This window comes from Pelophylax lessonae (assembly GCF_965119305.1).
Source record: "Pelophylax lessonae genome assembly, contig: HAP1_SCAFFOLD_1174, whole genome shotgun sequence".
Classification (NCBI taxonomy): Eukaryota; Metazoa; Chordata; class Amphibia; order Anura; family Ranidae; genus Pelophylax; species Pelophylax lessonae.
The window spans coordinates 5,004-23,842 of NW_028119207.1; the positions used below are offsets into that span (position 1 = coordinate 5,004).

At 38.1% G+C, this 18,839-nt stretch overlaps 1 protein-coding gene across 1 annotated transcript; it reads left to right on the forward strand.

Annotated features, from left to right (window-relative positions):
- Nucleotides 1-9,589: 9,589 nt before the first annotated feature.
- Nucleotides 9,590-15,193, forward strand: LOC309544134 (homeobox protein Hox-C13a-like). The gene is made up of 2 exons (XM_082276510.1): nucleotides 9,590-10,314; nucleotides 14,460-15,193. The coding sequence occupies exons 1-2, from the start codon at nucleotides 9,648-9,650 to the stop codon at nucleotides 14,714-14,716; spliced, it is 924 nt and encodes a 307-aa protein (XP_082132636.1). The 5' UTR covers nucleotides 9,590-9,647; the 3' UTR covers nucleotides 14,717-15,193.
- Nucleotides 15,194-18,839: the final 3,646 nt, after the last annotated feature.

An 18,839-nucleotide genomic window follows, 5' to 3' on the forward strand; every position in this document is an offset into this window, starting at 1 on the left:
GTATACTGTGTAGTGTTGTATGATATACTGTGCTGGATGACAGGGTATATTTCAAGTGAGCTATAATATACTGTGCTAAATGCTAGGGTATACTGTGTAATGCTGTATAATATACTGTGCTGGATGATAGGGCATAGCAGTATTCATGATTTACTGTGCTGGATGATAGGGTTTCCTGTACAGTATCGTATGATATTCTGTGCTGGATGATATGGTGTACTGTGCAGTGTTATATGATATACTGTGGTGGATGATATATTATACCGTACAGTATTGTATGATATTCTGTGCTGAATTATAGGGTATACTGTGTAGTGTTGTATGATATACTGTGCTGGATGATAGGGTATACTGTCAAGTGAGCTATAATATACTGTGCTACATGCTAGGGTATACTGTGTAGTGCTGTATAATATACTGTGCTGGATGATAGGGCATAGCAGTATTCATGATTTACTGTGCTGGATGATAGGGTTTCCTGTGCAGTGTTGTATGATATTCTGTGCTGGATGATAGGGTATACTGTGCAGTGGTGTATGATATACTGTGCTGGATGATAGGGTACACTTAGCAGTGTTGTATGACATACTGTGCTGGATGCTAGGGTATACTGTGTAGTGTTGTATGATATACTGTGCTGGATGACAGGGTATACTGTCAAGTGAGCTATAATATACTGTGCTACATTCTAGGGTATACTGTGTAGTGTTGTATAATATACTGTGCTGGATGACAGGGCATAGCAGTATTCATGATATACTGTGCTGGATGATATATTATACTGTACAGTATTGTATGATATTCTGTGCTGGATGATAGGGTATACTGTGCAGTGTTGTATAATATACTGTGCTGGATGATAGTGTATACTGTGCAGTGGTGTATGATATACTGTGCTAGATGATAGGGTATACTGTGTAGTGTTGTATGATATACTGTGCTGGATGATAGGGTATACTGTGCAGTGGTGTATGATATACTGTGCTGGATGATAGGGTATACTGTGTAGTCTTGTTTGATATACTGTGCTGGATGATAGGGTATACTGTGTAGTGTTGTATGATATACTGTGCTGGATGATAGGGTATACTGTGCAGTGGTGTATGATATACTGTGATGGATGATAGGGTATACTGTGCAGTGGTGTATGATATACTGTGCTGGATGATAGGGTATACTTAGCAGTGTTGTATGATATACTGTGCTGGATGATAGTGTATACTGTGCAGTGTTGTATGATATACTGTGCTGGATGATAGGGTATACTGTGTAGTGTTGTATGATATACTGTGCTGGATGATAGGGTATACTGTGTAGTGTTGTTTGATATACTGTGCTGGATGATAGGGTATACTGTGTAGTGTTGTATGATATACTGTGCTGGATGATAGGGTATACTGTGCAGTGGTGTATGATATACTGTGCTGGATGATAGGGTATACTGTGCAGTGGTGTATGATATACTGTGCTGGATGATAGGGTATACTTAGCAGTGTTGTATGATATACTGTGCTGGATGCTAGGGTATACTGTGCAGTGGTGTATGATATTCTATGTGGGATGATAGGGTATACTGTATAGTGTTGTATGATATACTGTGCTGTATAATAGGGTATAGTATGCAGTGTTGTATGATATACTGTGCTGGATGATAGGGCATAGCAGTATTCATGATATACTGTGCTGGATGATAGGGTTTCCTATACAGTATCGTATGATATTCTGTGCGGGATGATATGGTGTACTGTGCAGTGTTGTATGATATACTGTGCTGGATGATAGGGTATACTGTGCAGTGTTGTATGATATACTGTGCTAGATGATAGGGTATACTGTGCAGTGTTGTATGATATACTGTGCTGGATGATAGGGTATACTGTGTAGTGTTGTATGATATACTGTGCTGGATGATAGGACATAGCAGTATTCATGATATACTGTGCTGGATGATAGGGTTTCCTATACAGTATCGTATGATATTCTGTGCTGGATGATATGGTGTACTGTGCAGTGTTGTATGATATACTGTGCTGGATGATAGGGTATACTGTGTAGTGTTGTATGATATACTGTGCTGGATGATAGGGTATACTGTGCAGTGTTGTATGATATTCTGTGCTGGATGATAGGGTATACTGTGCAGTGGTGTATGCTATACTGTCCTTGATGATAGGGTATACTTAGCAGTGTTGTATGATATACTGTGCTGGATGCTAGGGTATACTGTGTAGTGTTGTATGATATACTGTGCTGTATGATAGGGTATACTGTCAGGTGAGCTATAATATACTGTGCTACATTCTAGGGTATACTGTGTAGTGTTGTATAATATACTGTGCTGGATGATAGGGCATAGCAGTATTCATGATATACTGTGCTGGATGATAGGGTATACTGTGCAGTGTTGTATGATATACTGTGCTGGATGATAGGGTATACTGTGCAGTGTTGTATGATATACTGTGCTGGATGATAGGGTATACTGTGCAGTGGTGTATGATATTCTGTGCTGGATGATAGGGTATACTTAGCAGTGTTGTATGATATACTGTGCTGGATGCTAGGGTATACTGTGTAGTGTTGTATAATATACTGTGCTGGATGATAGGGCATAGCAGTATTCATGATATACTGTGCTGGAGATATATTCAGGGCCGTTTGAAGGAATTTGGGGGGCCCCAAGCAAAATGGACATGGAAGCCCCCCGCATACATGCAAAGCCTACAGGAACCACAGCATAGCCATACAGTTTAAGTTCACCCACACTTTATATAAATAAAAAAGGAGTACAGTGCAAATACTGCTTGAAAAAATATTTGAAATTTGAACATTTTCAACAATTGAACATTTGCAAAAAACACCACTGTACCGTAAAATCAAATATACATTAAAAAGTGCACAATAACTAAATCTAACATACTTACACACACACACTCACATTAACATTTTTCAGTTCTCACAAACATGTGCAAATTATCTAAAACGGTTGTTTGCGAGCCTTGCTTTCTGCAAAGGCAATCACAATGTCCTCCATGTCCAAAGACTGGCGAACATCACGCTCAATTGACATAAGTGCCAGTCCTGTGAGCCTTTCTTGGCCAGTGGTGGACCTCATGTAATTTTTTATCAGCTTCAAAGCTGAAAAGCAAATCTCACCAGAGGCCACTGACACAGGGAGAGTCAGGAGTAGACGCAAAGCAATGCTTAAATTACTGTACAAATCCAGTAGCTTCTCACTGTATATGTAATTAAGCATGTCAAATGGGGAAGTGGCTACATGGTCTGGAAAAGTGTAGAGAGATGAATTGATCTCAAGTGCCTTATGCTATGGGACTATCCAGCCGTCTGTTAACAGGTAGGTATTGTTCCCAATTGGACTATTGGTCCAATTTTTGCACGAAAAAATGGAGTGACAGACTGTCAGTGTGATCATACCTGTCGCTGGCCTGGTCCGGTCCACGTGTGGGAGGAGGATGTGATGACTCGTGGTGTGTCTCTCCCTGGCGAAGTTCATGGGCCTGTTGGGGTGGCGCCACTCCCGCGCGCGCTTTAGGCCACCAAGGCAGGGGCGGGGCTGGTGCGCACTGCGCAGATGCGCCCCGCCGCCGCGCACTCTCACCCTAGTGAGCCGGCGCCGCGTGACGTTATGCCGCTCCTCCTCTGTGTGCCCGCGCGCCGGCCTGTCACAGGCCACCTGTGTGTTGTGAGGCCGGCCTGTGTGTGTGAGGCGCGGCGCGCGGCCGCGCCATTTGTGTTTTGGGTTTTTGGGATAATGTCAGTCTGTGTCTTGGGTCTTGGGGCCCCAGGCCAGCTCGGGGCCCCAAGTAATTGCTTGTTTTGCCTGCCTTGACGCGACGGGCCTGGATATATTATACTGTACAGTATTGTATGATATTCTGTGCTGGATTATATGTTATACTGTGCAGTGTTGTATGATATACTGTGCTGGATGATAGGGTATACTGTGCAGTGTTGTATGATATACTGTGCTGGATGATAGGGTATACTGTGCAGTGTTGTATGATATACTGTGCTGGATGATAGGGTATACTGTGCAGTGTTGTATGATATTCTGCGCTGGGTGATAGGGTATACTGTGCAGTGTTGTATGATATTCTGTGCTGGATGATGGGTTATACTGTGCAGTGTTGTATAATATACTGTGCTGGATGATAGGGTATACTGTGCAGTGTTGTATGATATTCTGTGCTGGATGATAGGGTATACTGTGAAGTGTTGTATTATATACTGTGCTGGATGATAGGGTATACTGTGCAGTGTTGTATGATATTCTGTGCTGGATGATAGTGTATACTGTGCAGTGTTGTATGATATTCTGTGCTGGATGATAGGCTATACTGTGCAGTGTTGTATGATATTCTGTGCTGGATGACAGGATATACTGTGCAGTGTTGTATGATATACTGTGCTGGATGATATGGTATACTGTGCAGTATTGTATGATATACTGTGCTGGATGATAGAGTATACTGTGGAGTATCTCATGATGTACTATGCTAGAGTATAAAGTACAGTACTGTGTAATATACTGAGCTGGACGATAGGTTATACTGTGGAGTATCTCTAGAGGATATAATTTTCCTCTGAGAACTGCTGAGAAATGAACTGATAAAAAAAAGGTCACACCACTGTGCTGGACTTTAGGGTAAACCATGCAGCATTACATGATCAAATTGATTTACTAAATTAATAAATACTAATTGGGTTGCAAAGTGAGATTTCACTGAGTTTAGTAAACAAGATAAAGTTGTGTTAACCTATCACATACTAGCAAAAAAACATTTTTTTCTGTTTTTTTTTTTCTGACACATGATTGGATATTCAGAGTGAATGCAAGTTCACTATGTTTAGGCTTTGCAAAGTTAGCATACACTTTTGAGTGAACTGGCGTCTAATGCTTTAGCAAATTAACCTCAATATATTTTGAGATGGTGTATAGTTTGCTCAAATGTCTACCATAAATATTAATTAAAATAGCAAGTATCATATCATAGAACCCAGCACAGTATCCTCTATACTTCTGCAAATATGTAATGTACAATGTATCTCAGAATACAGCAGGTTGCCTTTCCTAATAAAAGAGTAGGGGCTGTTTACATAGCAAAGTGAATCTTTCCTTTCCTTAATGAATGAAATGAAGCTGTGCTGTTTTTGCATTCATCCAATGGGCAAAAAATATGCCTTTTCTTTATTTTTTTAAGGTATTTAAAGCAAGCAGAGTCCCAACATATTTGCTAAGTGGGCATTCACTTTGCAAAGTGAACATTTACTTTGCTAAGTGAACTGACTCTTTTCCTTTGCATAAATCAACCCATTAGCATAAAAGCTGCACAGAATTGTCTAGGATCCAGTGCAGTATATATTGTAATATTGCACTGTATAGACAACAATCTAACACATTGCATTCTAAAATATTAAACAGAATTTCCTATAATCCAACACAGTACATCCTGGGATTCTCCACAATGTCATATATCCCAAGCAGTACAATGGATTTGGAATGCTGAAAGTATACATCAGGTTCCAAGACTTTTGTATAATAATTTGAAGATTTGGCCGTCTATCTAATCAAGTACATTATATTACCCAATAATACACAATATAATATAAAATAAAAATTGCACAGTCGAGCCGCTTTATTTCATAGTATATTCTGAAATCATCAGTTTTACCCCAACAAACACAACAGCACTTTCTGGGATCAGTACAAAATACACTGGAATACTGTCTTGTTTACTATAGTGTTCAGCATTGTTAGTATCCAGCATAGGGATCTATTGTAGTATCCAGCACAATGTAATTTGGAATTCTCCAGTATATCCTAGCATAAAGCAATTATAATGTGGAACGTTGTACAGCTAGAGTATCCAGCAATGTGTATTATGGGAATAATCCACAATAGACCTTGATATCAAGCAATGTTTAAAAGCTTTTGAGTATATTGTAGTATCCTGTATTATTCTTGAATTAGGGCTCAGCATATCTCAGAATCCTAGCATATTCTGAGTTATGAAAAAAATATTTTAGTATCTACAGTATCCTGCAGGTAGGGACAGTATACAAAGGAAGAACTAATAGACTATTGTGAAATCTTGCATTGTATACATTACAATCCCACCCATGCATCCTACCACATGGACCTCTGTTTTAGTACAGTTTAGCACTTTGTGTTCTTATATTCTTATATATGTACCTAAACCTTTCCTGCATATCATAATATCAGAAATTATGTTATATTCTAAGGTCTATACAGTATATTATACAATATGGCACCATGTATCTAATGTTTTTTTCAAATTTTAGAACAGTAAAGCCCTCAATCATTTCTTGATGTCTAATAAAATCCATATACTGGAAGGGTTTACCAGGGATTATAGAGTAGTACGTTAGCCAGTCTTTTACAGGAACCCCTGTTTTTGAAAACTGGAGGAGAAGGGATCAGGACTAAGTAGGGGCTGTGGGTCATTACAGCCAATCAGATGGCATGATCAATGTTTCCAGACTATAAACTATGAAATATGAGTTTTTGCTTAAGGGCAACGCTCCTACTTTTGATCCAATTACCACAAATCAGCCCCAGAATTTAAACTCGACTATTATGGAGCTATTTAACTAAATGTGTCACTTCCACCCAGTGTTCATGAAATGACACCATTAGTAAACAGTGTTGACAGGGTGGAATACCCTAAAATGGTATACATATGGAATGCTCAAAGCCGGAGCCATAAATTAAACCACATACATTTTAAGCAGTAATAATAGATAATCGCATTAAAGTAGTGGGAATATTCCATGGCCTTCTTTTGGGTGAGTGTGGTATTCTCCTAAGTATTCCTTTTAACCCAGAGTACAATAGGAAGGCCTCCCTGGAAAAGGCATCTTTTAGATCCATTCTCCATTGAAGGATTAACATGCTCTGCTGGTAAAGCACGTTAATCCACAGGAAGAGGTGTGCTGCTGCTTAAAGTGGCTCTCCAAACCCTTGATGCTCCAAACCCAAGCCTGTTTGTCTAGACACTCATTAAGCCCCCGTTTGTCTGGCATCTCTACCTTGACCTTGGCCTTCCACACATTTTTTGAGGCCGAACAGTAAAAAATGTGGAATGCCAGGACAAAGGCTGACAGCCGGGCGCTTTTCTGAGGCTTCCCAGCATTTCAAATAGCTGTCAGTCCCCAGGACCTTGTTTGTAGGTCAGTGGACAATGAAGAAGTTTACTGTCGTTCCTGAGCGATGTGATTTACCGTCACAATCTGGAAGAAAAGGAGCTGGCTATTTTCTGGCTGATGTTCAATGGAGGCTGTTGTGTGGGGGCATTGTACATGACAAATGTCATCAAATGTCCCAAAGAATTCATAGTACATTGTCCTGGCCGAGGTATACAAAACAGGTGTGGGAGCTAAGTCACTCTGAACATTGCATCGATCAGCCGATCTAAATCGAATACATGTACAAAAAAAAAAAAATAATATATATATATATATATATATATATATATATATATATATATATATATATATATATACATCCCCGACTAGAGATAAACAGCTACAGATCCAGAGGAGCCAAAGTTAATTTTCAGGCAGCCCTAGTTGTAAATATGGAGCAGCAAAAGAAGCATTGGGAATATTGTCTACTAGTGCTGTCTATGTACAGATTTACAATTCATGGTTGAGCTTACTCTTTTACATTTATGTTATAGGTCACTTAGAAATGTTTACACACATATTTCACCCAGGGCTCACACATTTTTCAATTGAATCCAAATTGGAAAAACAATGCGTGAATCTTGGGTGAAAACATTTATTAATAAACCCCTAATCTTTTTCCCTATCCCAGGCACTGGATAATTCTGTCCGGGCTGTGGCTTTATAAATTGCCTTTCAATAGACGCAATTCTAAGGCATTCTGTAGTATTGAAATCTCCCCTGAGCTCAGATTTGTAAAGGGTTAATACCACCAACAATGTATACAAATAACACAAGTGTTGGTTACATTCAGTGTCAAGATGTTACTATTTTTCTCATGTATCTTAATGTATCACACCCATTATCAAATGTATTACTTTGTGTAAATGTATTATTAAACAAATATAAAATGTATTATCAAACATATATCAAATGTATTACTTTGTGTATCAAATGTATTATTAAACAAATATAAAATATACTATCAAACATATATCATATATATTACTTAGTGTATTAAATGTAATATCAAATGTAATATTTAATGTATCAAATGTATTATCAAACAAATACCAAATGTATTATCAAGCATATATCAAGAGTATTACATATGGCATCAAATGTATTATCAAACATATATCAAGAGTAATACATATGGCATCAAATGTATTATCAAATTTAATACTTAATGTATCAAATGTATTATCAAACATATATCAAGTGTATTACTTATGGTATCAAATGTAATAATGTATCAAATGTATTATCAAGCATATATCGAGTGTATTACATATGGTATCAAATGTAATACTTCATGTATCAAATGTATTATCAAACATATATTAAGTGTGTTACATATGGTATCAAATGTAATGCTTAATGCATCAAATGTATTATCAAACAAATATCAAATGTATTATCAAAAATATATTAAGTGTATTACTTAATGCATCATCAAATATATTATTTATCAAAAAAATTCAAATGGATTACCTAATGTATCAAATATATTTTCAAAAATATATCACATGTATTACTTAATGTATCAAATGTGTTATCAAACATATATCAAATGTATTACTTTCATATATCAAAATCCATTCTTCCACCTTTCTGAATAGCTTCTTATTTTCCCAAAATGGTAACATGTGGAATACTAGGACTGATAATCAATGAACAACATATGTGACTGTGTATAGTTGTATTTTGTATAAAAGTCTGCATTGGATCCGCATCTATGTGTTTACAAATAGAAAGTCTGTCTACAAATAAAATTGATTAAATATATGCAAAAAAAAAGCTTGTATAGAGCTTGCATGTGCAAAATTATCAATCTTCAGGAAAAAATAAACAACAAAATTATATATATATATATATATATATATATATATATATATATATATATATATATATATATAGTTAGTGATATTATTCTAAGTAAATATAGATTTTAGCAGACAGTGAAGATTTTGAGTCCATTGCACCTCCCCCACTGCAGTTCCATGATAAAGTTGTGACTTTCCTATTTCCTGTGCCCATGGAAAATCATGTCTATTCTCTGTGGACTTCCAGCATCTATATACTGTATATCTATAGAATCATTTACCCATTCACCATGTGTTGTTGAGCAAAAAATGTCAAGTGGTGTCTTTCCATTTTCCTTGGTGGCCATCAGTGGGCGTCACCCTTTTCCTTGAAGGGTCTTGTGTCCTGTGTTGGTGGGAGGGGTCACGTGTCTGGGAGAGAGAGCCTCTTCATTGTTGTGTATGGGGCCGCGGTCACGTGCGAGCCCAGGCAGATTTCTTAATGAAGCCTCGGCGTAGACCTGCCCCCGGCCGGCGCGTTGCGCATGCGCGCCCTGGGCAGACAATAATGTGGCAGGGAATTAGGTGACTCGCTTTTGGGAAGCTGACTTTTAAAAAGCACGGCCAGACCATGCTATGACGACTTCCCTGATCCTGCATCCTCACTGGGCGGACACCTTGATGTACGTGTATGAAACGAGCCCGAATGAAAAGAATCCCAAGAAAAGCCCAGCAGACATGGAGGGACTGAGTGGGAACTGTGCGAGCAGTCATTGCAGGGATTTTATTTCTCACCCAGCACTGGGGCGCCATTCCAGTTCCATCGGAAGCCACCAAGGACCTGTGTACACGGATATTACCTCCCCGGAGGCTGGCAGGCAGTGCTCGGGGGCCACATCTTCCTCTAATGCCTCCCTGGGCTATGCCTACCCCTTCGGGAGCAGCTACTATGGCTGCAGGTTGTCTCAGTCCCACAACGTCAATTTACACCAGAAGCCCTGCTCCTACCACCCCAGCGACAAGTACCCTGAGCCCAGCAACCCCATCCCCAGCGAAGACTTCTCCTCCAGGGCCAAGGAGTTTGCCTTTTACCCCAGCTTTGCCAGCTCCTACCAGGCGGTGCCCGGATACTTGGACATGTCAGTGGTGCCCGGGATCACCAGCCATCCGGAGCCTAGGCACGACACCCTCCTGTCCATGGAGGGCTACCAACACTGGGCACTGCCAAACGGCTGGGATGGCCAAGTCTACTGCTCCAAGGATCAGAGCCAACCCAGCCATCTGTGGAAGGCACCTTTCCCAGGTAACCTCTCCTCCATTCACCCCCCCCCCCCCTTCCATTCTAATTCTCTTTGTCTGATCCCCCCGACCTGGAATCTCCCACACCGCAATTAAATCTGGAGGTGTCAACTGACACATTATAGCACTATAGTCTCCATTCACCCCTCTGATGGCACTAAAAGTCGGGGACATGGATTCGGAAAAGGGATGTGATTGCACCATTTCGGGTTAAATAATGCCGATCGGAATGGTGGAAGACTGTCACCCACAGCCCATTGCTTCCCCATGAATTATTCATTGGTCGGGGCTATAATAAGGCGACTCGCCTGCAGCGCTCCAGCCATCAGACCCTATAGAGACCCTATAGAGATCCTACAGAGCATGCACAATGTGCTACAATTCTCCCACCATAAAGCCTGCTCTGCTAACCAGGAAGTGTACATACACAGCAGTGCCATCTACAATCAGGTATATACTATATACTGGCCACAGGCAAGTCTCACTCACTCCAGTGCTGGCAAACAGCTGGAGGTGCCCATCCTATTGGGGGATGTTGTCTGTGGGGGGCATACACGAGGGGACCACCTTGTAAAACCTTCTGATCTCTAGAAAATACTGCATGTGTCTGTGCCTGCAAAATACATTTATTTACAAATACATCACACTTCAACCTGTGATCCCATATGTGTATATATACACACACACACACACATATATATATATATAATATACACATACACACACACACACACACATATATATATATATATATATATATATATATATATATATATATATATATATATATATATATATATATATATATATATATATATATATATATATATATACATATACACACACATATATATATATATGGATTTGGAGTCATTTGATATAACCCCTTTTTCTATTTTATGAAACATAGAGCCTGCTTAATTTCTATTTACATTGGCACGTTTACCGTGACTGTTAGAATTATTGTAATTTTTATGACATGTATAGAATTACTGGTGCATTTATCTTTCAGTATATATGTGTTTTTTTTTTTTTTTTATTAATTTGACTAGTCTTTCTCAATATTTTAAAACAATTTAAATAACTTAGGTCTCCAGGAGCCCCTGCTAATAATTATTATATCTATCGATCTTGAGACGATAGCGTGAACAGTAAGTTCTAGATATATGAATAAATACAAGAATAATGACAGTGGTGTACTTAGCGTATTTGATATCAAGGGCTTCTTATGTCCAATATTATTTATTTATTTTTTGTAATAATAATAATACAATAAAATTATTATTATTATTATTATTATTATTAATATTTTTAAATATATCTAGAAAAAGGGACGCAGACAGTGAAAATTGTATTGCCCCCTCACATTTATTGAGTGACCCTTTTGCATTGATGGTTAGTGGAGAAGTTCCCTCTTCTACACTGTTGGTTGATGATGGGCCCCAGTACACTGGGGGGTAAGTGGAAAGAATGCTCCTTACATTAGGGGTCAGTGAGGAGAATGCCCCTTACACATACCTAAATTATATAATTGTGTGCAGTGATAGCTTATCTTAGAGGCAAATATTGCTCATAATAACATCTGGAGGAATCCATAGGGCATCCACAAAACCCTGGTTGAGGAAACCTGATTGTATTTTATGCACACATTACTGTTTTGGTTATGTGGCATATATCACCCCTGCTCTACCACTCTGTGTAACCGTCCATGAGTTAAATTCATTATGTTATACAGGTGGCATATGTTATCCATATCTATCTATCTATCTATCTATCTATCTATCTATCTATCTATCTATCTATCTATCTATCTATCTATCTATCTATCTATCTATCTATCTATCTATCTATCTATCTATCGTGTGTCTATGTGCTGTTTATCTCAGTCTTTCTATATTATTTTATGTAGGTAATATCCATTTATCTATCTATATATCTATGGATCGATATAGTTTTCCCCATCGTATCTATGTGATACTTATTTCAATTCTACTATATATTATTTAGTAGGTGACATCTATCTATCTATCTATCTATCTATCTATCTATCTATCTATCTATCTATCTATCTATCTATCTATCTATCTATCTATCTATCTATCTATCTATCTATCTATCTATCTATCATCTTTCAAATGTGTATCATTTTTTATGTGTATGTTTTTGTTGATATGTGTTTATATTTGAACATCATAATTCAGTGGGGTATCTATCTATCTATCTATCTATCTATCTATCTATCTATCTATCTATCTATCTATCTATCTATCTATCTATCTATCTATCTATCTATCTATCTATCTATCTATCTATCTATCTATCTATCTATCTATCTATCTATCTATCTATCTATCTATCTATCTATCATTATCATCCATTTGTGGTCTGTATCTCTGCCTTTCTCTGTAATGCATATCATGGTGTTACAATAAAATTATATAACTGGTGCTTTTTATCCTCCAGACAAGCTTGTATTGCATTTTTTTTTATTTTGCAACAATTCTGAAAATACTACAATGGGTATCTTACAATAGCAGAATATGAAAAGTGACATTCCTCATCCCTGAATTCAATATCAAGTGCAATCTTTAGATGGAATGAATGCCTTGCAGCCTTGCTGCATGGTTTGGGCTGAATTTGTCTGGCTGTATGGTGTGGGCTGTATTTGTCTGGCTGTATGGTGTGGGCTGTATTTGTCTGGCTGTATGGTTTGGGCTGTATTTGTCTGGCTGTATGGTGTGGGCTGTATTTGTATGGCTGTATGGTTTGGGCTGTATTGGTCTGGCTGTATGGTGTGGGCTGTATTTGTATGGCTGTATGGCAGGGGTTGTATTTGTCTGGCTTGGGCTGTATTTGTCTGGCTGTATGGTGTGGGCTGTATTTGTCTGGCTGTATGGTGGAGGTTGTATTTGTCTGGCTGTATGGTGTGGGCTGTATTTGTCTGGCTGTATGGTGTGGGCTGTATTTGTCTGGTTGTATGATGTGGGCTGTATTTGTCTGGCTGTATGGTGGGGGTTGTATTAGTCTGGCTGTTTGGTGTGGGCTGTATTTGTCTGGCTGTATGGTGGGGGTTGTATTAGTCTGGCTGTTTGGTGTTGGCTGTATGGTGTAGGCTATATTGGTCTGGCTGTATGGTGTGGGCTGTATTTGTCTGGCTGTATGGTGTTGGCTGTATTTGTCTGGCTGTATGATGTGGACTGTATTTGCCTGGCTGTATGGTGTGGGCTGTATTTGTCTGGCTGTGTGGTGTGGGCTGTATTTGTCTGGCTGTATGGTGGGGGTTGTATTTGTCTGGCTGTATGGTGGGGGTTGTATTAGTCTGGCTGTATGGTGGGTGTTGTATTTGTGTGACTGTGTGGTGTGGGCTGTATTTGTCTGGCTGTATGGTGGGGTTTGTATTAGCCTGTCTGTATGGTGGGGGTTGTATTAGCCTGGCTGTATGGTGGGGGTTGTATTAGTCTGGCTGTATGGTGGGGGTTGTATTTGTCTGACTGTGTGGTGTGGGCTGTATTTGTCTGGCTGTATGGTGGGGATTGTATTAGCCTGGCTTTATGGTGGGGGTTGCTGCATGGTGGGGGTTGTATTAGCCTGGCTGTATGGTGGGGGCTGTATTTGCTTGGCTGTAGCTCATCGTGTAGTCCCCTGCTTGCTAGGAGCACAAGTGATCTTGTCGGACTGGTGAAGTGTGAAACTGCTAATGTGTTTTCATGTGTTCCACAAGTCCCCAGCCTCCCCTCTCCTGTGCTCTGCAGGCCAGGTGCTGCTAATCTGGGCTGTGCAGTTGACTTTATCATCTGTCAGAACACCTGCAACACCGAGCAGAACTTTTTATGACCATCAACTGTCATCTACTGTCCTCATGTGCCTATTCATGTGGCCAGTTTTTTCCTTTTTTATCCCAAACCCCTGGCCATTGAAATGTGGTTGATATGAGCATGGGCTCTATATATAGATGATAAATCTAGCAGCCGTTTTACATGTATAAGTGTTTAACTAATGTGCCCATCTAAAAGTGTCATGGGGGGATTTATTGGGAGAAGGTCCGTATATGAGAGAGGAATACCAGGGCTGGCTGGGTGTAGAAGCTATAGGGCGATGCCAGGCTGTGGGCTGTGGTTTAACCCTTTGCTGTCTGTCCTCTCTATGCAGATGTGGTGCCCCTCCAGCCAGAGGTTAGCAGCTACCGCAGGGGCAGGAAAAAGAGGGTGCCCTACACCAAAATCCAGCTGAAGGAACTAGAAAAGGAGTATGCAGCCAGCAAATTCATAACCAAAGAGAAGAGACGGAGGATCTCCACGGCCACCAGTCTGTCTGAGCGCCAAGTCACAATATGGTTTCAGAATCGAAGAGTCAAAGAGAAAAAAGTCATCACCAAATGCAAATCCTCTCACCTTCACAATACCTGACACTAGGGGGAGCCTAGGAAGCCCCCCCCCCCCCACCCAAACCCCCTCCCCAATAAATATTTATCTCATTCCCATGTATAAGACATTTCTCCAATTGAACTATGGATTATTTAATATAAGAATGGAATGCAAGTGACAGAATCTATCAATGATCCCATCACCCCCCCAGTGTCCACCCTCCTCCATTCACCCTTAACTGTGAATACATTGGGGTCTGATGCTCTCTAGGCTTCTCCCTACATAAACGCCTATATAATATATATATATATTTAAAACAATCAGCGCTTAATATGTTTCCGGGACTCGGTTCTGTCACTGTCATTGATAGTCCTGATGACATCAGGCAAACTGCTCGTTTCTTCCATTTTCTGGAGTCTTAATGAATTGTCTAAGAATATAACACGTACATACGTTCAAAGGTGCAAATGTAACACATGTTTTGTTGAGTATGCTTGAAAATCTTGTAAATTACACGTAAAAAAATGACAGCTCTCTGCACAGTTATGTTAATAATAAGAAAAAAAAAAGATTTATTATTGAAACTATTATTAAAACTACTGCAAACAAGGGGATTTATAGGCAAATTACACCTCTTGTCTGGTACTTTAAGGGTTAACCTTCTTTTTGTTCCATTCTAGAACTTTGAGACTTGTCATGAATAGAAATATCTTATTAATCGTTTATTTCATTCTGTGGCCACATAATTATTACAATTGCTGAAATACAACCGTGCAGAGGTATCAGGAAAAAAAAAAAGGCCTTTTCTTTTCTCTTAAAAATGTTTTTTAACCATCAGTGTTATGAGCTATTCAGAAAATGACTGACACACGGTGCAGAAATTACTTACATATATGCATTGTTTGGGGAAGTATGGATTTTTTGTTTCAGTCACATTGATTGGACGTTTTATCCTAGACTATTTACTGTATCTGAAGGTTCACGTTGTACTTTTTTTCTTCTTTTATGGTATGGGATATACTCAATGCCAGTCTTAAGCACTGCTACATGTGTCCAGGAAAACAGAATGTGGACAAAGGTATGCTGTATAGATCTTCTTTTTATTATTTTGTCGTGTATAATGTATAGTATTGTGGTGTCTGAATATTATCTGTCATGGAAGAAAAAAAAAAACATTTCTTTAAATAAATATCACCTGGCTTGATGTACGATGTGGATTGTACATTCCATTGTATGAGAACTCGTTTATTTAAAAAAAAATCTTTGAGGTGGGCACAACTTGTTACTATATGTATTAAGTTTATATATCAGTTGACTTCTGTCCAAAATGGACAAACTCAAAGAAATATGTAATACATCTCATATTATTTATCTGTATGTGTCGTTACTTTATAGTAGTAGCTGTGTTTATATTTTACATAAACCTTCCGTTCTAGTATGTCTATTAAATATATATATATATATATATATATATATATATATATTTGCATACAAATACCTCCTAAATACAATATGATATTTATGTGTCTTTGTAAAATGATTTCCATACAAAGGTCATGTTTGGTGCCCGTATAGAGATACGAAACAGTGTAACTGTATAGGCTGCCTGCATTATCATATTATAAAATTATAAAGCATATCCATAGTTATGTGTGTGCAATGTCTGCTGGCTGGCTTGCTTTGATACAAAAAAAAATTATATATATATATATATATATATATATATATATATATATATATATATATACATAAAGAGGAAGAGTTGGAATATTTCATCTGTTGTTGTTCTGGCTTGCTTCATAAAAAAAAGAAGAGATAAATAATGATATATATATATATATATATATATATATATATATATATATATATATATATATATATCTACAGTGCTCAGCATAAATGAATCTGGCTTGCTTCATAAAAAAAAAAAAAAAATAAGAGAAGAAATATGATATATATACATATATATTGATTGAATTAGATTGACTTTTTTTCAGGTGGACTGACCATGTAACTATAAAGGTATTTTTTAGCTACAGTTCTTGCCCTTGGTCGCTTCTAAAAAAAAAAAAAAAAAGAATATATATATATATATATATATATATATATATATATATATATATATATATATATAATAAAGAGAGATAATATTTCAGTTGCTGTTGTTGCCTAGATTAAAAAAAAAAAAAGAGGAGGTATATTTATTGCCCTGGGCGGTTGTTGACCTGGATTGCTTTCACTAACATATATATATATATATATATATATTATTTTTTTTTGTCTACTGTTGGTTTATATTAGCTACCTATTGTTGCAATGTCCTGGTTATTTTATTGGATATGATTGCTCTTATATAGTTTTTACTTTTTCCACCAATTGGATTGAACACGATACAATGGTTTGAGTAGACTAGCCATGACAAAAGCTGATTTTCGGTCGTGCTTCATATGTATTGTCGGAGAGCTTCTCTGGCTTTGCTGTATACTGCATATGTGTCATAGGATTGTTGTGTGCAGTGGCTTGTTACAGGTGAAGATAAGTGTGGGGTATATAGCTGCAAATGTGAGTCATCATACCAAGCTAATGTGTAATGAAGTGTTGGTGACAGCACTCACACCCCGATACATCCAGCCCGACCGAGCCCAACTCCTCCTACAGGCTCACACTTACTAAGCATATATTTTGTTTCATTTTTGGAATGAGTATTTTGGAAGGAGAGCATTTTGTCCTAGGTGGGATCGCCTTTATTTGCATTGTGTAAAATAAACAGGTCAGATTATTCTATAATGTAAAAAAAAAAACCAGAGTGTTGTAAAAATATAAAATGAAATAAAGAATATAGCCTGCTGTGTGCATAGGAAGTGCTGTGAGTCACTGGTGCTGCCTGTATGATACTAGTATATGGAGACTCAGACAATGCACAATTGTTTGTCTCCATTGATGAAGCTTCCCAGAATACATACTTGGGCAGTGCACATGGTCTTAACTGCTTGAGAGCAATATTCATTTCCAGTAAGTTTTCCACGAGCTGCATTTCCTGCAGCCACAAGACAGTAGACATCGCATATTTCAGGCAGACGCCTTGAGAAAAGACGTGATTTATGGCCCTTTAAGGCAGCATTACATTATTTCTACCTGTATATTTCACCCCAGCAGGATTTTTTGCTAGATGATGTACCAGTAATAACTGCGAGGCTGCTAGGAAGTCATCTAAGTTTATAAGATGGATGTCAGTTAAGTGATCATATTATGCTTTATGTACAGGAGGTGATCCCCAAAGAATATGGCAGATTTTTTTTTAGGTTTGGCTTTCCTTTGTGAAAAGTATTTTATGTAGTCAAGCTGTTTCTACATTTCAGGTCAAAGCTGAATTCACAGTATAACCTGGTCTGATCAAAGCACTCTGCACTGTATGTATTTCAGCAGAAACATTTTTTTACAGGGTATAAAACAGAAGTGCTGTGTCATTTCCTGGCCCCAGATATGTAACATGTCCTTATGTGAGCTATGTAGCACTATGGTATGACAGTTCTGTATGGTGCATCCACAGAGGAGGCTATAGGGGAAACTTAAAGATTACCTTTATTGTTCATATATAGTTGTACAGTGGTCATAGATTTGCTTGTATTTTCATGGCCTTACATATGCAGCAAGTCCATATTTGAGTTGTATAGTACTATGTTATGACAGATATGTTATGTTATGACAGTTTTGTTTTGTGTAGAAAGGCTAGAAGGGAAATATATTAATTAAAATAAAAAAACTTTTGTAATTAACTTAGTTGTACAGCAAGCAGACATGTATGCATTTTCCTGGCCTCAGATAGGAAACAGATTCTTATGTGAGCTGCATAGCACTTTGTTATGGAAGTTCTGTATTGTGTATCACAGAAAGCTAGAAGGGAAATTTAATGAATACTTTATTATTTAATATATAGTTGTACAGTGATTGTAGATTTGCATGTGTTTTCCTGGCCTCAAATGTGTAGCAAGTCCTAGGTGTACGTTTAATAAACTAAGAAGTTTTCTCTCAGTTCACTTCTGGTCTCCTCTGGCACCCAGTTTAGGAGGCAGAGAACTTCACTTCTCACAGGGTGATAAGAGGAGAAGTTTTTCCTCTGAAAACGGCCGAGATCCGTGTATAACTGGGTGGACTGCCTGTAATC